Source organism: Cyprinus carpio, chromosome A8 (assembly GCF_018340385.1).
Source record: "Cyprinus carpio isolate SPL01 chromosome A8, ASM1834038v1, whole genome shotgun sequence".
NCBI lineage: Eukaryota > Metazoa > Chordata > Actinopteri > Cypriniformes > Cyprinidae > Cyprinus > Cyprinus carpio.
The window spans coordinates 19425814-19449468 of NC_056579.1; the positions used below are offsets into that span (position 1 = coordinate 19425814).

Sequence of the window (23655 nt, forward strand, 5' to 3'; positions counted from 1 at the left end):
TATGTCACAATTGTGCAATATAAAGTACCAATTATCATAAGATATAGTCAATTATGAAATACGAAGTCAAATTTGATATTTATAAAGTCATGATTGTGAGCTATAAAGCTGCAATTGTGTGAAATAATGTCACAGTTGGGAGATTTGAAGTCTCATTTACATTTTTTTTTTAAATACACTGTATTTTTTCTACTTTGAGGTGAAAACGGACTTCCATAGGATCTTATATAAGGAAACAAACTGTATTGTTCTCAATAGAACAGCAGGCAGGGATCAGCACACACTGACACCCTCATACGAAAATACACACTGAAAAACATGCTGCGTACACACACACACACCAGAACTTGAAGCGGCCCGCTCTGTAAACAAACTAAAACAGGCGGTGCTCCCGTTCAGCTAAACAGGAAGTGAAGAAAATTAGCTGTTTATACAGAGCTTGGCTGACTGAGGTCAGAGGTCAACCCCAGAGCGCTTCCTGTTCTGCTGTGTGATGGACAGGACACAGAGCAAGAGCAGGTGGACGACAGAATGAGGGGAAGAGATAAGGACAATACGACAAGAGAAAGATAAAAGTTAGCAAGGAAACAAGGAAAACAGGACAGGAATCCGGTTAAAGAATGAGAATTATATATAAAAAGAGCGAGAAAGAGAGTGGAACTGAAGGTGGGAATAGTAAAAAAAAAACAGGACTAATGCTATTTAAAGACAACATGAAATCCTATATGAAACCATATTTAGTTTAGATAATGCTGCATTCATGTTATGTTGGAGTAACATAATTAGAAGCTGGAAACTCAAAAAAAATTATAAAGCTCTGATTGTTTCTTAACAGTTGTGATGTTGTGTAAAAACAGCAAGACTGGCATAATCAACGGTACTTACACATATTTCATATTTTTCTAGTTTCACTATATACCTAGTGCTTTTATTATTGTTACCTAGTGCACTTTTCTATTTTATAACAAGAGAAAAAGTTCAAATAAAGATGTTTACTGTCTAATGAAGCATTTTAATGTCACCAATAACAAATGATTTAATGGATAAGATTATTGGCATCAAGAGTTTTGAAATATGAATGAATCTGAGAACATGGAACATCTTTTTCCCACCTGAATTAGATTATCTTCTTTGAAAAAGGGATAGTTCACCCAAAACAAAAGTCTGTCATTATTTACTCACTTTTAAGTTGTTACAAACCTTAATGACTTTCTTTCTTCTGCATGTGGAACACAAAACAAGATATTTTGAAAAAACGTCTCTGTCTTTTTTGTCCATAAATTTTAAGTCAAAGGGGACCAATATTTTTATGGTCCATTTTTGAGCTTGACAGCCCTAGATCTTATTCCATTATGGGAAAATAATAACAAAATAACTCGTTATTGTGTTCCTTGGAAGAAAGAAAGTCACATGGGTTTAGTTCCACATTTATGACAGAATCAAAAAACTATTAGGATTGAAAATAAGTAAACAGAGCATTTAGACTATATTGTTACTCTTAAAAGTAAACAATATAAGAGGATTCAAAAATAAAGAAATGAATCAAGTAAGAGGAATGGGGGAGGGAAATGTGACAAAAAGCAGACACACATTAACTGGTCATTTCCAGTAGCGGCTTTGTCCTTCAAACAGCAGACTTCACAGAACCAGCTAATCTACACAAATCAGACCACAGTCTAAAACTCCTTACTGTCAAGCTTATAAACAAAATCTAAAGTGACATGAAAGACATACACCATCAGTCATCAGAGCACTGATCCCACTCAGTGTGCTTTATTAATTATAGAAATTAAGGCATAAGGGACAAAAGCATCTTCTTGGGTCCCTTCATGCATTATGAGAGACCTTGTGAACCATGTCAAGTGTCATCGTGAGTGAGACTCAGAATCCAGATGAGCTTGAAAATGTACCGAAAACTTAAGATTACACCCTGCTGCTGTGGTGTGGCAGCACAACGTGAAGCAGTCTGGCAAGGACAAGTGTTTCCTCAGTGACAGCAGTTCCTCCCCATTCTGTGCCACTCGCTGGTGCGGTTTGGCTCAGTTTGTCTCCTCGAACCTCAAGGCCTCTGAGACAAAACAACAGACCATATCAGTTTGTCCTTCGGACAGCTAAATGGCCTTCACTTCTGCCACTCAGACTAAGGAAAATAACTTATTCTGGGACATCCTGAACATGATCAGAGGACATCCTGCAAGACATCCTACATTTTCAAACTTATAAATCATAAAAACACCAACAAGTCAATTGGCACAATATTATCGCCAATTGACAATAAGTGCATTTTAGCATACTTTCAAAATTAGTATTTATAAAAATAAAATACTTTAAAAATATATACTTTTGTGGAAATGAAATGTAATGTTTTTGGACACTTAATTGCATGTTATAAAATGTATTATATTTGAAATACATTTTAAATGCAGTTAGTTAAACTATTAAGGAGTGTTTTTGTACCGCTTAAATGTAAAATTTAATCATATTACAGTTGAAATTATAATTTTAGATGTACTTTAGTATGTCAGTTAACATATCAACATGTTTATTTCTTTAATGCATGACCAAAGATTATTAAAACAATGGTTTAAATTTTACTGAACAGTAAAACCTTTTATTGGACATTATTACAAAGTTTATATACACTCATTACTTAAAGGGACAGTTCACCAAAAATTAAAATTCTGTCATTAATTACTCACCAGAAAATTCTGTCATTCCAAACCCATAAGACCTTCTTTTATCTTCGGAACAAAAATTAAGAAACTTTTGATGAAATCCGAGAGCTTTCTGACCCTGCATAGACAGCAATGCAACTGAAACGTTCAAATCCCAGAAAGCTAGTAAGGACATCATTAAAATAGCCCATGTGACGTGACTTAATTTTATGAAGCTACGAGAATACTTTTTGTGCGCATAGAAAACAAAAATAACAACTTTATTTTATTCAACATTTTTTTCTTTTAGGTGTGTGTGTTTTTTGTTTTGAGGATGTGAAATGTTGTTTCGGGTTTGGAACGACATGAGGATGAGTAATTAATGACAGAATTTTCATTTTTGGGTGAACTGTCCTTTTAAGTGTGTTAAGAAACATAGTCATTAAAGTGTCTCTCTTTGAAGATCTGAAGTACACTACAAATGCATACTCTCCACAATTACGTGCACTTCTTTTTCTCAAGGGACCCAGAATGTCATCTATCTTCTTCCTTACGAAGAGTCACTAAGGCCCCATTTACACTGCATGGTTCAAGTGACCCAATTCCGATTTTTTCCTCTCATGTGGCACAGATCGGATATGACCGGTGAACGTGTAAGCAGGAAAAAACCGCATGGATTCCGATTTTCTCAGATCGGATTCAGGCCTCATTCATATGTGGTAATAAATCGGATATGAATCGGATACGTGCATTTGCGTGTGCCATGTAAGCAGACAAATCGGATATTCCCCAGTAAATGCGAGTCTTTAGTACGTCATTAAAAAAGTGACGTCAACTCAGGTGGACACCACCAACTGAGATCACATGACTTAATATTGGCGTGATAGAGTACGAAGGATACACACAGTGGAGCAATGCGGAGGTTTCATGTCTTTTAAGTTTTTGGGGCGAAGAGACGGTGCAGGCAAAAATGCAGGGTTGTTACAGAAAACAAATAAGTTTGAAGACATTTCACGAGAAATGGGGAGGCACGGTTTAAGCGCTTTTTCTCCGCCGAAACGAGACCAATGTTTTGCTGATTTTTTTTTTGTTGACTTTTCAATATATTATGGAAAGCAAAACAACTGTATAATTTTATTTGCATCTGCATCCATTGTATTTCGTGCTGTTTTACTTCCTTTTCCGAGTCAGAATGTCTACGTTTGGTAGTTTCAGCAGTGTATAGTGTAAATGCAAAAATCGGATACGGGTCACTTTTAAAAGATGATGTAAGCGGGTCGTCAAAAAAATCGGATATAGTCAGAAAATCGGATTTGGGCATAAAGACCTGCAGTGTAAATGCAGCCTAAGAGACCAACTAAATTAACCAAGATTGTTCCCCAACGGACAACTATTAAGGACATTAGCAGCCAACCCGACATTCGACATGCCTTTATTAGTTTACATGAGAGTTCTCTGTGATTCTCAGTACAGGAGTTGAGTTTAACTGTACTTCAGCATCATTCTGAGACCGTCTCGTAATATGACTTCATTTTCTCTCCTTATGGAGCCAAATAGAAGTACCGCAGTCTGTATAAGTGTTACACAGTAGGAATTAAATGTAATAATACTGCACTGAATTTAGCCAACAAGCTCCCATTAAAGACCTCCACTTTGCCCAGGACGCCTACAGCACATTACTAACTACTGCTATAGGCCTCAGAGGAGACGCCATGTTTAATTTGACACAACTGTTCTACTATCTTAAGATCATAGATCCAGTCTAATAAATATATCCTTGATTTTTTGGGAAAAGACATATTTACATATAGAAGGCTAATTACTACTACATCAATTATTGTGCAAACTATGTAATTTTGTGGACTTAGTCCAATATATATTCATGTTTCAGTTTCAGTGTTTACATGTTAACATGGTATTCAGTTTAAAGGCATGTGAAACTGACTATTACTAAATGGATAGAAAAATGACAATTTTGTCATCATCTACTGATCCTCAAGTTGTTCCAAACCTGTAAGAGTTTCTTTCTTCTGTTAAGCATAAAAAAGATATTTTGAATAGTGTGGGTATAACTAAACACTTTGTTTTGTTTTGTTTTTCCAGAGAGCTGTTCTAATCTCTTTTCCACAGCACTGTGAAGAAAACTGGCCAGCCAATAAGATTTGTGCCTTTGGTCACATGCCCAGAGATGCTGCTATTACATAAAATTACGAATCTGTGGCTCACAAACAGCCTATTCTGCTAAGCATCAGTGATAGCAGAGGAAGAATCCAGAACTGGCTCTCTGGTCATTGCACTTTTGTTTTTGATGTCATATAAAGAACTTCACAGTTCAATCTAAAAACCAGAACTACTTTTTAAAACCATGAAAGTACAATCTACACGACTTCCTTTTCCATGTGAGTGCCAGAAACGCAGTGACAGAGAGTTATATTGAATTTTCATTGGAATTTTTTTTTTTTTTACATTGATCTTAACAGACATAATTGCATGCAAAATTCAGACCCAATTTGTGTTAGTGTAAACAGGCCTTTATTCCATAAATATTAATTACATTACATTCACTTCACATTTGCGTAGCTCCGACCCAATGAGAATAAATGAGCTCAAGAGAGACATTGCCTCCATCTGGAAATATATGTTGTCATCGGTTACTTTGGTTTTAGACACTACTTTTGCCAAATAATCTTTGTGATATTGTTGTACCGCTGATTATTTTCTCTTGCCATACGATGACAATGATGAGAGCTAATACTGATCTCCAAAACCATGCTCTGTACATTAGAATGAATGTGCAAATTATAAAAAATTATGCTACATCAGAAGGAAGGGGAGAGGAGGGCTGAGGAGGTGAGGAGGGATGAAACGGTGCAGACAGATGAGTGTGTTTAGGGAGTGAGAGTTGAGGAGGATGATAGAGAACCTGCATCTCTCTTGTCTGACTGAGGGTTTCTAAGCTCAAGTGGGGCCACTAGTCTCTGCACTACACAATGTGTGTGTGTGTGTGTGTGTGTGTGTGTGTGTGTGTGTGTGTGTGTGTGTGTGTGTGTGTGTGTGTGTGTGTGTGTGTGTGTGTGTGTGTGTGTGTCCTATCACAGGCCCCACGCTGAAGTGGAGGTTATCAGAAAATAGAAAGTACTCTGTCTAGCAAATGTGGCATGTTGAAATACCCTTAACCTCAAAGAACCTTCTGTCTCCCTCACGTCCTCCTGCTGTAATGCTCTCGTATCAACACAGGCTTATTCAGCAACTGTCAAAGACTGTGGACATCATATACCAACTTTGTCAACAGTTACTTTTAGATCTCAAAACTATTAAACAGAAAAGATTCTCTATGACATTAAATTGTGATAAATCACTGTAAAGAAAGGCTTTTTTTTAAAGAGCAATGTGATAAATCACAACAATAGTCAATAAATAGCTACATTTATTATTAATAACCATAGCCAATTTTTCTAATATATTTTAGAATAAGTGCAGTTGTGACTCTGATTTTAGAGTCAGAACTATGTTTCATAATCTGAATCTTTGCGGCCTCCTCCAGAGGAAGTCTTAAAGGTACAGTAGCAAAAACAGCCTATTTAATTCTAAGGGTCAGGAGAAAGGAGGAAAAACAGTAATGAACAAACAACATTACTATGTTACAAAATTGAACAATGTGGCCTCTTTAAGCTAGCGAGGATTTTTAAAAAAAAGATGCTGTTTTTGCTCTGTTACTTGATTTTCTCATTATCTGTTGGCTATTAAAGTAACTTCTTCCACTCCAAGTGCTATTACTATCCGTGCACACTGTATAGGTGTCATAACAAACTCTAAAAGAGGTGCTTTTTTTTCCTTAAAGATGCTGTTCTCTGTTCAACAAGTCAGTCATTTTTGTTGACTCAAAAAAATACTCAATTTGTGAGTATTATTGTAGTAGTATTTATATTATATCACAGGTTTTATTTAGACTTTGAATTAGCTTTTATTTCTATATTTTTAGTTTTCATTTTAAATTCAGTTTAATTTTTAGTATTTAGCTTTTGACAGTTAATTAGCTTTGTTTTTTTTATATTACTATTTAAATTTAATTTATTTGTATTTCAGCTTCAGTCTTTATTTCTATTTAGTAATTTCAGTGCTGTAAATTAAACATTTCATTTAGTTGCCTAGGCAACATTTTTTATCTATTATTCATATTTTAATTTCAGCTTTATTACAATTAACAAAAAATGTTATTTTAGTTAACAATAGTACTTTAACAATTAGTTCTTTCAGCTAGTGAGCGATAAAAACAGTGACAGCCAATAAGAATCCATCTTGCTTTAAAGAGCTTGAGCATTTAAAGCAGGAGACAACAGAACTGCAGCATGTGCTTATAGTAGTAATTAGCACACGCTAATATAGTTATCATTATAAACATGGTCCTTAACACCTGCGTATTGATACAGAAATTAAACATAAATGAGAAGTCCAAGGTTATGAAAGAGCAACCTGAGAAATATAAAATTATGAATTTATCAGAGACTTGAACTTCTGCGAAATCAAAATGATTCAAATGTTTTGTTGGAGAATTCAGACAGCTTCTCAGAAAACAAGAGGTGAGAAAAGAGAAAGAAGGGTACCAGCCAGAACAGAAAAAAATCCATATATGACAGAGAGAGAGAGAGAGAGAGAGAGAGAGAGAGAGATAGGGAGAGGTCCCTTCAGCTTTGCCACTAATGAAGCCTAAGAGCCCAATCACACAGCCTCAACCACAGGAGCAGCTAAGAGAGAAAGTGTGTGTGTGTGTGTGTGTGTGTGTGTGTGTGTGTGTGTGTGTGTGTGTGTGTGTGTGTGTGTGTGTGTGTGTGTGTGTGTGTGTGTGCGCGCGCTTTTGTCAGTGCCTCTTTGTGTGTATAAATTCGTTCAGATGAATGTGTTTTGGGTGTGTTTATGTCTGTTATTCACACATGTCTTTTACTCTCCCTCATTCTTGCGTGTTTGTAAAGTGTGTGTCAGCGTGACACTGAGCGTTTGTGTGTGTTTGAACAGAAGCTGGGCCGCTCTGCTCTTTGTTAAAGGGAAGCTATTCTCTCTCGAGTTCTTTAAGTACCACGGCTGCTGCCTGACAGTTCACTGCCTCCAGAGGTCCAGCCGATCCCCATCCTGCTCCAGCATCCAGCCCGGCTCCCCTCAGCTGCGCTGGGGCTTGAGTGCTGCTGGAGGCTGGCTGTCTGGACAAGCACTTTGCAGCAAAAAGCCACTCAAGAAAAGTAGAGATGTGTGCCTGAGAGCCTTGTATCTGCCCTCAATATGGAAGGTCAAATATATGTGTCTATGTACACATGAGTGTGTAGCTGCTCAAGTCAATGTAAACAGTGAACAATTTACGATAATACTCAGATTAGGAAAAATGTATCCACTAAAAGCACAACTTTGATACACAACCTACATTAGGCCGAGCTCCACTTTTACAGTTACACAACAAAGTTAACATACACTTTAAAAAAATCTTTCTATTTAATCTTGATAAACTGTACATATACAGTATATATATATATATATATCACTCTTTTGCAGCAGAAATGCTTCAGCAAGAACATCTTAATTTATGTCAGAAGTACACAAAAGACTAAATAAAAATGGGTTATGAATCAACATAATATTATTTTTTAATTGCTTGATGATTAATGGTTGTTTATTTGTTGTTTATTTGTATTTAGTGTTGTTTTTATTTAGAATAGCATCCTGAAGAACCCTTTTATGCTGAAATGCTCTTTGTGTTAGAGTTAAGGGTTGTTTATTTAAATACAAATTTAACTTTAAAATTGTAACTGGCTTCCAAACAAATATGTTATTTTCTCTTTTTAGTTTTTTGGTCATATGTAAGTGTGATCAGCTCTGTTAAGCTAAGGATATTTCTCTCCTATTCTCCAACAAGTAAGTAACAGAGACATTGAATTTATAATTCATATTGTTAGAATTTTTATTTTTATTTAATTTAACACTAGAACTAGTCACAAAAAAATATTAAAGCTATCCTATGACATTATATCACTTTTTTTCTTTTAACATTGTGAAGGGTTTACATTACGTCCATTTTTAAGGATACTTCTTTCCCACTTCTTTCTCCACTAAGTAACAAATATATTGAATTTATAGTCCATATTTTTAGATTTATTTATTTAATTATTTTCTTTCTTTTTTATTTATTACATGGGTTTATGCATAAACATAACATTGTGAAGTGCTCACATACTACTTTTGGTTTTCATAAGCATAACTGTTTTTACATACAGTAAACAAATGGAAGGAGGCACATTGTAACTCTAAACTCAATTGTGTATTTCAGATAATGTCACATACAACCTCGTCATCTGCAGAGAGAAACTGCCTCTCAATCACACCAAAATACACATAATGATGGAATTGTGATGGAAGAGGATTGTGAAAATACTGTATTTCACTGGAACTTGGTCTTCATTGCACTATTTTATGTTTTACATCTTTAAGTATTTATTTATGTTCAGTGTCAATTGTCATTTATTAATGTATTCTGCTAATAACGGTTGTTAGATTACTGTCATTTTTGCTACAATTTCACACCATTAAATAAAATAAAAATACCTAATTGACACAACATGCTGTTGTAGTTGTTGTTTTTATGAAAACATTAATAGATGCTGTAAGATATTATAAGACCAGGCAGATAGAGGGGTAATCAAGATTAAAGATTTAAAATTGAAAATCAATAGTAATAAATAATTTATTCAAATAATATTAATAAAACTAATATTGGTGATATAAATATATTAATATACTAATATTAATGAAAATAAACTATCATTGAAAAGGTTATTTATAGCACCTTCAAAGCATGGATCTTTATGGAACCCTATAAAAAGGGGTTTATTTAGCACCAAAAATGGTTCCTGCTATTGTTACAAACTGAGGAACCCTTTTCTGGTACTGTTTAGAACCATTTTTCATTAGAGTGTACTATTCGACCAAGTTAAGATAGAATGATTTGAAAATAAAGATTTATTTTGGTTGTTTATTTATTTATTTTTTGTCCTTTTTTTCAACTTTAGTTTAGATTTTGCATTATTGTAAGGGCTGTTACCTTAATGCATTAGCACAAGCAATTAAAAATGTTTATGGCATTATTTATTTATTATTTATATATTATGCTATTTATTAGTTATTTAATTCATTTATTTATGACAATTTAAATGCAATTTGACATTTTTCTCAGCACCTATTTCAGTGATATCTGTACTGCAGTACGTTATAAGTATTAAATATCACCAATAAGCAAAACAAAAACATGGTCATGAGAATGGAAGATTAAGTCCATAAAGTTTTAATTATTGTAGATTTGTTTTGAGGTATTTTATTATAGTCTGTTAAATCACTGGTTTTCATCTTAGTGTTAGTATGATAACAACCTTGTCTCACAAACACATACACAGGCACACACATGGTTTGCCCGAAAGCCTTGAGCACAATGAGCACTTAGTGCTTAAATGCATCTTGAGATGTGAATGCGTGTCTTTGTGCAGCCAGCCTGCAGGAACAGGGAGAGAAAGAGACAAAGAAAGAGAAAGACACGGATTTTGCCAAGTCCTCCCCATCCATCTGTAAATCTGTCTGCGGTTAAGTGGACGCATGTAATTGTACAGCAACTGTTTGCTGATTGAGCTCTGAAGAATCATGAGACGATCAGAAATCCTTCTCAGATATGGACACATAAAGCATGTACTGTCCTCATCGCTACGCAAACAGCACATCAGATGCTGTAGATCCAGCCAGGGGCATGCAAATAATGGGGGACACAATATAAAACATAACAGCTCTGCTCAAAATGCAAGTAATGGGTGTTTGTGTTTTGATTAAAATTATTTTTCTCAAAATTATTATTATATATAATAAAAAACAATTACTTATTTATGAATAATTGTTTTCAATTAGCCACAAAATATATTATCAAATGATTGCCACTCCAATTAAAGATCTCACAATCAAAGCACAGAAAACAGTCTTCACTTTCAAAGCTGCTGGGAATCGCAGACAGAATGAAGACGTCAAATATCTGTTTGTGAGAGTGAGTGTGTTTAAGAGTGACCCTTGAAGGCCAGAAAACCCAGTGGTCCACAAGCTGCTGCTTATTTCAAAATTACAGACTGTGTTTGGGACACGTGTATGTGTGTGTGTGTGTGTGTGTGTGTGTGTGTTTGAGAAAGAGCAAGTGGGTGCATGTATGTATGTGTGCGTGTGTTTGTGTGCATATGTTGGGCTTTTCCACAGCCTAAAATTAAAATCTAGGTTTTATAAACACTCTCTAATTATGGAGAAGAAGATGATGCACTATTTTTGGGAACTGTGGCCATGAACGCCCTTCTCGTACACACAAACACACACTCTCTCTTTAACAGAAAATACATATGTGTGCATAAACACAGTTCATACAAGACACTGCAGAGTACAAGATATCACCATATGTAACCATTAAAAGACAGCGTGCATTTAAAATTAGAGCAATGTTAGTGGATCGGTTGAATGAGAGGCTACTAGAAATGCTACTAGCTACTTCAGTATTATAGTGAATGTTAATTGCTGTCTTTGGAATGCGCAATTATTTCTAAACAATGTTAACCACGCAAGGCCACCATCACAGTCATATCGCAGATGAAAAAGCGCTGTACTCCTGGGAACTGGTCTGTGTGTTAGTGTGCGTTCATGGTTTGACCCAGATAACAAGACGATGTTGGTTTGGATGCTGGACGAGCTCATTGTAAACACAAAGGACCTGGACTTTTGCTTATGATTATGTACAGGCCACTGGTCAAGAGGAGGACAACAAACAATTGCTGCTCTGTGGTGTGTTTTCGTGCATAATATTGAATAAACAATGTAAGAGAAAAAAAAAAAGTGTGCTAAAGAAATATTCTGGGTTAAATATGATGTGAACTCTATTAACAGCACCTATCGACAGCCAGAAATGCAACGGGACACTCTGATGACATTTGTTTTCTGCCCACATGTTTCGCCCTAACCACTGTGAATAGACATGACATAAAAGTATATTTTAGTTTGCCATAAATGCTTAGCAGTACACTATAGCCATATTTCAAAGGCATTAGAATTATGCAATTACATGTACTATTACATATACAAGTCCTAATTAAGTGGGTCAAAACGCTCTCAAATAATTGCATTTAATGTAATTTGAACTATAATACCTTGTTAATTGTAAATACCATGCAATTAAGCATCTAAAAACAAAACATAGGTTTATATATATATATATATATATATATATATATATATATATATATATATATATATAAGCGCATTTTAATTCCAAAAAATATACTTTTTAAAAGTATGCTGAAGTGTAATTATTTTGTGTGTGTGTGTGTGTGTGTGTGTGTGTGTGTGTGTGTGTGTGTGTGTGTGTGTGTGTGTGTGTGTGTGTGTGTGTGTGATCACACTGAATAAACTAAACATCTTGTGAACAAATAATTTGTTTTGCTTCTTATTGTTTTTACACATAATATTGAAATTGACAATAGTACTGCCTAGTAGTTGACAAAATGCATAAAATAAAACTTGTTTTTGGTTGAGTGAATGATTTAATGATTCACTCAAAACACATTTGTCACTTCTACTGGCAAAACAACGTAACCTGCTAAAATGGGCCACTGAACGAATCAGTGAACAAATCTTTTTGGTGAATGGACTCAAAAGATTTGAGTCAGTGAGATGAGTCAAAATCATAATCACAACACCAATTCAATAACACACATCCTTGCAATACAAGCCACCATTGGCACTATGATGAGACAGCTGAAGACAGAGCTATACACAAATTAAAAAAAGAAATGAGATCAGAATGAAAGTCTGTGGACAGGGAAAGAGGAAGAGAGAGTTCAACAATTCTTGGAGTCAGTTAAGACAAGTAGAGTGAAAGGAAAAACTATCCAAACAGAGATTCCCACTGTGCGCCGGGAGGAGATTCTCTCTCTCGCTCGCTCTCAGCCGAACACAACACTGCTGGGGGATTTTCGTCCGCAAATTCCCATCCGAAGCGGTCATACAAATAAACACAGCACACATAATAGCTTAATGATTCCACAGAGAACATTTTTCCTCAGAAACTGCACCGACTTCTACCTAGACGCTCGGGATGGAGGTCAGAGGTCAAAGCGTGTGTGGCAGGGGCAGGTGTGATGGGTTAGGCTCATGGTATCCAGTGTCTGGGTCTTTGTTTGCTTTTTTGATTTATTGCGGACCGCCGCCCCTTCTCTGAACACGTGCAGTCTTTCCCTCCCTTCCCCTCCTCTACTCTCGTCGCCGTTTCCCACAAAAATAAACCCTTCAGGAATGCCGGCGCTTCGAGGACGCCCCTCCACACAATTCCCCGGATGTCTGTCATGAAGGTTTTTCAAAACACACTCCCCTCTCGTCACACTCTTACCTCAAGGAGACCCGCTAGCATACATCCATACAGATGCTGAGTTATGATTGCACAACACAATAAAGTTCCCATTTTCCAAAGTTCATCATGTCAGTTTGGAAAAATAGACATAGTGGGACACAGACGGACAGATGAACATAAACTTGTTGCAGCTGTCTGAGGGGGGGCTTCAGATCAAGGTCACCAGTGTAGTTGGAATCGTTGGCATCCCAAAACAGCTTTATAAAAACTCACACTCTTACACACACACACACACACTCTCACACACACACACACACACATATATATATATATATATATATATATATATATATATATATATATATATACATATATATATATATATATACACACAACAGCCAATTCAGCTCACACCCACATTCTTACAGCCAGTGAAAACACAAATGCATGCTAGCGCTTAAATCTGAGCATGAGAATGCTGAAACGTTGAACAAACATTGATTTTACGACTGTTGAGTCAGTGGATCAACATTGAGTCAAGAAAGTGCTATATGGCGCGTAACTGTCAAAACATTATCACAGTTTTACGGGTAAAGATGAAGAGCAATAATGTGTGCTCTTTGGCCGTGTGGGAGAGATTAGCGTCAGCTAAATTTAAAGAAATGAGCACACCGAACCGCCAGCAAAATACCACTGTGTCAATAACACTTACACCCATTGTTACTGAAAAAAAGATGTCCTTGATCATTGAACACTGGTCTGTGGAATAAACATTTATTTTAATATTAATTATAAAAGACAAAATTATCTTTCAGTAGTAAATGTTTAAAGATTGCACCTTTTTTTTTTCAAGGAAAACACACTAAAAATATTTATGACTCATCTTGTTCACAGGGGCGTGTATTCAATTTTGCCCAATCAAATACAATCTAGAACGAGGATGCCCCTCCCCCAGTACCATGATTAGCAATAGAAAAGTTGGTCATAGTTTTATAAGCCTGTTATAAGCATAAAGGACTCTGTTAGTTAAATTATTTTATTTACATAAACTTCAGCAGGAAATTTAAAGCAAACAATGGCACGACAATCTATATTAAACACAAAAGAAATTAGTTGGAGATGCATGTAAAGTCTCTTCTCAGAATTTTAATCCATCTAATACGAATAAGCGCAGATTTGTTTTATGGTAAACACTTCATCAACAGATACAGTATCAGACGTTCATTTTACGTGTCTGTTTGGAGCATGTCTTTCCACTTTTTAGTGTCCATCAGCAATTTGGGTGATCCGAACACAATATTAAACAGCTATGATGTCAGTGTGTGAATTTACCCACATATATTACATTATCAGTAAGGTAACTGATCTTCCATTATAGATGTGAGAGGACATGTAGCTGATAAAAAGAGATCACTTTGGAATAGGGATGGGTACCAAAACTGTATGAACCGGACCGAATCAGAACACAGATTTTGGTTCCTCATTTCTTAAATGCCTAAGCTGCCAACTGAAATATTTGCCCTCAGGTGCTTCAAAACGGATGTAAGAAGCATCATCACCACAAGTGATCGTTAATTAAATTATACTGCATTCATTTGGTGTCAGAATAATCAGAAAAATTATTTTCCGACTGAGAAAATTCCTACCTGGTCTCACTGCATAAATGTACCTGGGTGCAGTTTTAAGCGAGATGCGAAATGCGTAACAATAAGTACATATCACTGCAGTTTCCTAAATAAATGAACACTAGAGGCAGTAAAACTCAGACACGTTGTAGTCCTTTTCACACAAATTTAGAGTTTCGATTTTAATACATATCACTGCAGTTTCCTAAATAAATGAACACTAGAGGTTATGACTTGAAAAAATTTTGATATGCTGAGAGATTTGAAAACTGAAATTTTTGAATGTCAGCACTGTTGCATCAACAAATGCGTATTTATATCAGTTTTGCATTTGTTAACACTATCTGGTAGGTTTAGGGTTGGGTTTGGTGTAGGGCATACTTCCAACACGATAGAGCATCAACTTTTAGCGACAGTCCCTGGATATTTTAATTCTGAACCGCCGCAATACGTACTAGAAACAACATAATAAAAACACAGGAATACGTTCCTATATCAACATCATAAAAACGTGCCAGTGTTCACAAATTGAAGCAGTTTTTTAGCACCACTCAGTGGACATTTCTCTTTGAAACTGCGGAGAAACGTGCAGTAAGGTACGTAAAAACGGTGTTTCACAAAAAGTGCACAGAGGTAGGTATTTTTATGAGACCAGGTTGGAAAATTCACATGAATGCAAGTCGGAAAGCACTAAAAATACAAACAAACACATCTTTGTAGTAACGTAAGTGTCCATCTTGTTTTCACATTCTGAATTAAAATGAGACCATTAGAGGAGCACGTGAATGCAGCAATTAATCTTATACTTGCACAAAAAAAGCGTCTGCCGAATGCATAAATGTAAATGCAAATGCATAAATGTACTCCACAACATCAGTCAAATGCTTCCTTTTGTGATCTGATGTGGCTTCCTATCACAGAATGAGGCAGAAAAAATGTTCTATTCTGTAAAGAAGGCTATGTCGATTAACGATGGATTATAAATATACATAATTATTATGAAAATACCTGAGATGGCTTGAAGAACACAGTTTTAAAGTTAAAGTTTTTTTTTAAGGTTATGTTTTAGGTGGATGTTTTGTCCTTATTAGGGATTTCCTGGAGCATCATCAGTTCTATTCCAGTATGAATGAAACAGATAATGGCCAATCCATCATTTTTGGGGGGTTAAATAATCCATGTTTTACTTCAGTGTTTAGGATTTTTATTTTTTAGTTACTTTGTTTTAAAATTCACATTTGTGCACAAAATGCACACTCATGAAGCAATACTCAGACTGTCTCGGCTCTTATTACACTCTCTCACTCATTCCCATCTCATTCTCGCTCAACAGATAAACAAACATTCAACCAAAATTACTTTCCTTCACCCCCTTGATTCCATCTCTTTCTCTCGTCTTCTTTCCTTTCCTTGATTGCTACCTCTATTTCACACTTTCCACTTCTTTACCTCCTCTCTCTCCCTTCTTTCTCTCTCTCTCTGTCTCCCTCCCCCTCTATCAACTCAGTCACTGTGCAGCCGCACATAATTAGCTCTAAACAGCGCACTACTCTCCCCCACATCTGGAAAGAGTTTAGGCATGGCAGTTTCCTACCAGGACAGCTAAATATTTAGGTTCAGACTCACTGTGTATGGATGAACTCATGATAGAGGGGTGGAGAAAGAGAGCGAGAGGAAAGAGAGGGCGCGTTTGCACAGAGAGGGGCAGAAAGTGGAAAAATAGCCGTTTATGGTAAATATATTGGGCTTTATACCACAAAGTAGCACCAAATGACTTGTATATGCCAACGGTACACACTAATGCCGAGTGGATTTATGAGTAATTTGGGATGTAATGGAAACCTGGAGAAGGCTGATGTGTGGAATGGCATCAAACAACACAAACGCACACACTCACAAAGAGCGATCAGTTACCCGCAGAGGTCAAAGCAGTTAAACTCTAATACAGAGGTGTAGCCACAAATCCTCTGCTGCGCTGCTTGACAAACAGCCAATGAAATGCTCTCGCTGAACAAACCGCATCTCTCCTGCTCCTAACAGAGCACTTCAGGTGATTTACAGTTTAAAATATATTTGAAAGAAGGGCAGAGGCGAAGCATGGGGAGTAAAGAAACAGAAGAATCAGTCGGAGCTGTGGCCTAGCGGTTAGCACACATGCTCCGACACATTGAGCTCTGGGGCTCAAGTTTAAATCCAGTTCATGTTATGTCCCAATACCTCCTCAATACGATGTGCTCTCTCATTACAATTATTACTGATCCCAAATATTTAAACGATTACTAAAGCATGATTTGGGCTTAAGTGTGTAATCTGCACTGCCACTATTCACTGATTCATTGAGGCTACGTTCTATGGATGAACAATAAGGACGGAGAATACGATTTGGGGTAATTACTGAGGTCACTCCCCACGTTTTCCATCTCCACCAATCAGATTAAAGAATGCAATCTGCTTATCTAACTTAATCAGCTGAGGAATGCCAGATGCTGTGTTGCAGGCCTGCAGCTGGTCCAAAAGATAACCTTTACCAAAATGACTGACCCCAGAAATCACATTCTGACCTCTTGAGGCTGTCTGTTTAACTAGAGTTGGTCAGATCAGAGAACACACGATCACTTATTTACGGTTAGAGCTAAAACGATTGTAACAATGATTTTCTCAGTGTCAAATTACTCTGAAACAAGAATGCATATGATATACAGTACTGAGATATCCATGGATATTCTTTTGTATGACTACCTAAACACTGATTGCACTATCCATAATTAGTCTTCTCTGCCTGGCACAGTACTGACAGAGACTGTATAACGTGAAAGAAGCAGACAACTCATAGAAACATTAATGGGATAAATCATATTGCTTAATATGCTGGTCTCATAAAAACCACTTTCTCTCAAAAACTGACATACAGTACATCATGAAATAATTCTGTAGTATTTCTAATAGAGTGCTGCATGCAGTGACATAACTCTGGTTCTCTTCGACAAAAACCCAATAAGTTTTTTTTGGTATTATTGCGGAAAATAAGCTCTGTGTCCAACAAAAGTTTATGACTCACATGTTTTGTTCATCATGACAGTCCTCACAAATTAACTAAACTTTGATGAATTTTGAAGCCTAAAAACAATCACCAAAAGTAAACTCTACTACAACTATTTTATACCAACATTGAACAATTTATCCTGGTGAGAAAAAGTAGCAGGAGAGATGAGCGAGAAAGAGGCAGATGATGATATCCCAGAGTGTACCTGTGATGTTGTTGGGACAATCACAAGGAATGTCTGTGAAAACAACAGCATCAATGCAACTTCAAATATACAGTACAATCCTGAGAAACAGTCAGATAAACTTGAAAAACACCCAACTAAACTAGTGCTGAGTGCAGCATTTTCATTAACCGTTGCTCATTTTCCCTTCAGGGGCCAGGAGACTATGAATACTTTACTTCTAACACACAAAGCCTCATAAAAGCGCCACAAGGTGTGCTTTCCACATATTCGGAAAACAAATAAACGATATTAAGAGGTGCAAAAGCTCATGTGAGCTTGTCTCTAGCCGCCTCTGTCGCCTGCAACCCAGCCTACTTTTGCTCCTTTCCTCTGATTTCGCAGAGGCAATGTGTTGAGCAGATGTGAGCGGTTATTAAGCAGAACCACTAGTCTCTTTAAATGGAGTCTACCCTGGGCCTCCTCCTCTGAGGGGACCAATCCCCTGGCTGCATACTCCTCTCCTGGGCTTGTTCGCAGCGTTTCGAGCGCTTTTTATGTTTATGTTTTTATGACAGCCATGTGCAGGCGGATTCTGCTCCCGCTGGGAAAGGGGTGCTGAAGGGCATCACGGGAAGACAAGAGTTCTGAAGCGGCGAGTGTTTAATTCTTGCTTTTCCGCACCAATTTTCAGCCGGATACTACTAGAGACGCTGGACGGCTGCACAGGCATCCATGTCAAGAAACAGATGAAAAATAGCGCTCTCCTCACCAAAACAAATACACGTAGCTAGACTGATCTCTCTTGTCTCACACCGGGATTAAGTGCATACTTTGTCCGACAAGTATTTCGTACGGGCGCCCAAACACCCACAGACCTTCTCTCAAGTACTATAATAGTCATCAAGATTAACAGGTAATAACACAATAAGTCATAACTAGATAAAGCCACACTTTGGAGTGGGTTTAGCTTCCTTCCTGCTCAGACAACACAAATATGGTCCATTTTGAACAGACTAGGATATTACAGCACTGGGAAAGGAAGGAGACAGACGGCCATTAAAGTGCACAGGGGGGCGGGGAGGTGAAATGTGTTTCTTTTTAATTCTCCTTTAGCATGGCCAAGTCAGCTGAAAGCTTGAGGGTGTGTGTGTACGGGGTGGGAGGGATGCATGCGTGAAGCACATCTCCTTTGCTTTTGAATGAAAGGCATGTGTAAAATGACAGGGTTTTGACAATACGTCATTTCTGCAATAAGCTCCTCTTCTTCTGCAATAATTCTCACATCATCTCTTATCTTTTGCTGAAGGAAAATACAGGTAAAGAAGCAATGAGCTGGGAGTACAGTATGTAAACAATGTGTCTCAGTAGAGTGTGATAGCTCCACTTATTCAAAACCAAAAAATAAATAAATGATTTTGACATTAAATGTCAATTTTTTTGTGTGTGTCTAAAGTTTTGAATTCCACCTATATCTTTACTTCATCCTATACTTTATCTTTTGATGTCAATCAAATGTTGTATCAGCACATACTGTAGCTACCATAAAATACTTTATTATGGCTGTGAGGTTGGCCAACTGTAAAACTAGTTATGAAATAGAAACTGTATGAATGATGATTTCTGGATGATTATTTCGTCAAAGAATCAGTTGTGCTTTAAACAAATACTGTATTATTATTGACATTTAAAAGAATCAGTGCACAATGAATGCATTACAGCAACTGTATTGCACTGAGTGTGCTCTTATTTGACAGAACAGTTAATCATTCATTAGATTATAAAAATATGGGCTACAACTGTTACTAATCTAAATGCCTGAATAAAACGTGATATTATGATCTAGTCTTTCTCATTGTAAGAATATTCATTTTACTGTAAATGTTTCTTATACCAAAAGATGGTGCATATATTTGTAATAATCAATGAGTTGCAAAGAGAAATGGTTACAGTTAACCCTGGACTATAACCCATATAGAGTTACATTTTGACAGCTGCTCAAAGCTGCTGTCCATTAAAATCTTGTAGTCACCGAAAAGTGTCTGAACTTTGTCTTTATCAGTCTTGTAATGCCAGTTTAAATCATTATGCCCACTGTTGCTGTCACAGCTACTGATCTTATGGTAGATGCTAGACATACACTTTCTGATCAATGCCATATCAGTGATTCATGTTATTGTACAACATTGCGCTATCAATCATTCATGCACTCTCATTTATTAAAATCCCGCATCTTCAAAAAGTTGGCTGAAATCAGTTACTTGAAACTTGTTTCTTTGGAGAATTTTAGTTATATATTTTTAGTTATAAGATGATATTCTCAAACAACCACACACATCCTACTACAAACCCAGGTATAATTTGCTGCATAAACCATGTCATGAAGATTTGGGTCACAAATGTAACACAAACATGAGCTTAATATATTTATATTGACTTGGTAACATAATTGTAGTTGAGTAGCCAATTTGTTGTTTTCATGAAATATGTAGGCTATAACATCGATAAAGTGTTGCTAAAGAGTGAAAACGAATGAAATACTCACAGAGAGATGGTCCTGTTGGGAAGCAGACTGATTTCGGGAGTTTCAGTCAGCTCCTTCCCAACGCAGCTTACTTTCCTCCGCGCCCCGGGCGCAGTGTGAGCTTTACCGCGGTCCTCTGCGCAACTGCAGCCGCTGGAAAGGAGCTCCGGACAGCCCGCAGAGACTCTGTGAAGCAGCAGCAGGAGAAACACACGAACCCAAAACGGGATGTGGACCCAGGGTCGCGACATTGTCCCCCACACTATCAACTGCGCGGTCCCAGGTCAGCCCATGACATTAGGGCACAATTTAATCTAGCTGATAAAAACTTAAAGTATCAATGATGAGAAAGACAGTAATGAAGACGAGTTACTCCTTTCCAAGTATGAATAGATAGGTCACCACGTTAGACAGGTTAGAACACTCTCACTTCTGTTAAAACATGACAGCACTCCTGTCACTCATGCAGTAAAATACATCCATCATGTCATATTTTTTTCCATCATGAATTTTCTTTCCTCCATGTCCCAAATGAAAGCGAAGAATTTTGTAGCACTTTAAAAACTTTACGCAAACGAACGACGCGCAAAAATGTCACTTTGTCGCCTTTCTAAAGGAAAGTTAAGTCGTTACTCGTGTGCTTTTCAGCGCACCGTAATTACGAATCCTCAAAGCAGCTGTTGTCCATACTTTCCCCCGGAGTAATTCACAAAACGCAATGTGATTTGTCATAAAGTTCCGGTCGCGCATCAGCAAACGTGACGCGCTGCGGCTCCGGGGCGCTCCGGGGTCCGTTTGGTGTCAGTCGCAGTCTGCCTTTGAATAACGGTCCCGATCTTAATTCCAGGACTCTGGCGCTTTTCCTCTGCCATCCTGTCACACTCACATACAGCTCCAGCTTCAGTGCGCACATTCCTGTCCCGGGGACGCGCGGTCCTAGCGCAGCCAATTTAATGTCACAAATGTTAATCTATTTATGGTAGCGCTATCATTTTACATGATCGTATCCAAGTTATGCTGGTCAAAATTATTAATATAGTAGTAAAGTATTATGAGCAAGAGAATTTAGAATAGATCACACACACACGCACACATAGATACATGTATGTATGTGTGTGCGCGTGCGTGCGTGCGTATATATATATATATATATATATATATATATATATATATATATATATATATATATATATATATATATACACTCACCTAAAGGATTATTAGGAACACCATACTAATACTGTGTTTGACCCCATTTCGCCTTCAGAACTGCCTTAATTCTACGTGGCATTGATTCAACAAGGTGCTGAAAGCATTCTTTAGAAATGTTGGCCCATATTGATAGGATAGCATCTTGCAGTTGATGGAGATTTTTGGGATGCACATCCAGGGCACGAAGCTCCCGTTCCACCACATCCCAAAGATGCTCTATTGGGTTGAGATCTGGTGACTGTGGGGGCCATTTTAGTACAGTGAACTCATTGTCATGTTCAAGAAACCAATTTAAAATGATTCGAGCTTTGTGACATGGTGCATTATCCTGCTGGAAGTAGCCATCAGAGGATGGGTACATGGTGGTCATAAAGGGATGGACATGGTCAGAAACAATGCTCAGGTAGGGCGTGGCATTTAAACAATGCCCAATTGGCACTAAGGGACCTAAAGTGAGCCAAGAAAACCATTACACCACCACCACCAGCCTGCACAGTGGTAACAAGGCATGATGGATCCATGTTCTCATTCTGTTTACGCCAAATTCTGACTAATGTCTCAACAGAAATCGAGACTCAGACCAGGCAACATTTTTCCAGTCTTCAACTGTCCAATTTTGGTGAGCTTGTGCAAATTGTAGCCTCTTTTTCCTATTTGTAGTGGAGATGAGTGGTACCCGGTGGGGTCTTCTGCTGTTGTAGCCCATCCGCCTCAAGGTTGTGCGTGTTGTGGCTTCACAAATGCTTTGCTGCAGACCTCGGTTGTAACGAGTGGTTATTTGAGTCAAAGTTGCTCTTCTATCAGCTTGAATCAGTCGGCCCATTCTTCTCTGACCTCTAGCATCAACAAGGCATTTTCGCCCACAGGACTGCCGCATACTAGATGTTTTTCCCTTTTCACACCATTCTTTGTAAACCCTAGAAAGGGTTGTGCGTGGAAATCCCAGTAACTGAGCAGATTGTGAAATACTCAGACCGGCCCGTCTGGCACCAACAACCATGCCACACTCAAAATTGCTTAAATCACCTTTCTTTCCCATTCTGACATTCAGTTTGGAGTTCAGGAGATTGTCTTGACCAGGACCACACCCCTAAATGCATTGAAGCAACTGCCATGTGATTGGTTGATTAGATAATTGCATTAATGAGAAATTGAACAGGGGTTCCTAGTAATCCTTTATATATATATATATATATATATATATATATATATATATATATATATATATATATATATATATATATATATATATATAGAATTAAAAAAATCTAAATAAAGGAAAGAAAAAGGAAAACCTCACCAATCTATATCCACAGAAAATCCTATATTATAATAATTATAATAATAATAAAGTTATTACAGCGTGTAGGCTCAAATAAATAAATACATACACAAACAAATAAATATAATAAGTAATATAATGTAATAATATAAATCACAATGTAATCTTTTTTAAACTGCAACTGAATTCAATATTTTCATAAAAATATATATGTACATTTAGATTTATGCATTTAGTGGACGCTTTTAGCCAAAGCAACTTACAAAAGAGGAATGAAAGCAATTTGTAAAAGAGCCAACAATATTTGTAATATACAAAGCCAGGTTTATTAGACAACTAGATTAGAAGTATTTATTAGTTTTAGTATTGCATTTATCAGTTATTTATATACATTTATATACATTATATACATTTTTAATAGCAGTGGTGTAGATGAAAATGAACAACTAACGTAAAACTAAAGCAACTTTGAAAAGGTTTAACTATATGACCAATATGTGAGCAATGTCTAGCGTCAGAGTCCCCCAGGAACAGCAGCATTTGGCATTTGTCTTTAATAACTATTAAAACTCTTTTCATCTGTCTTTCTATCTCTCTTCATAATACTAATAGATATCCTTTTAGACTTGGCCATAGTCATGTCATTAATGCTGCATACATATCAGGCACTATGACCCAGTTGGTCAGTCCTTGCGGCTGTCAATGCCTCCTTGAATCTTTGCGTGCGACTGGACCATAGGAGCCTGAATG

At 37.0% G+C, this 23655-nt stretch overlaps 1 protein-coding gene across 1 annotated transcript in view; it reads right to left on the bottom strand.

Moving 5' to 3' along the window:
• The window catches only part of LOC109095655 (adhesion G protein-coupled receptor A2-like), a 61243-nt gene extending 39934 nt beyond the window's left edge, over positions 1-21309 (bottom strand). Inside the window, 1 exon segment of the mRNA XM_042762650.1 lies at positions 20433-21309. Within this exon segment, the coding sequence (XP_042618584.1) occupies positions 20433-20662 (230 nt within the window). The 5' untranslated portion in view covers positions 20663-21309.
• Between the last annotated feature and the right edge of the window lie 2346 nt (positions 21310-23655).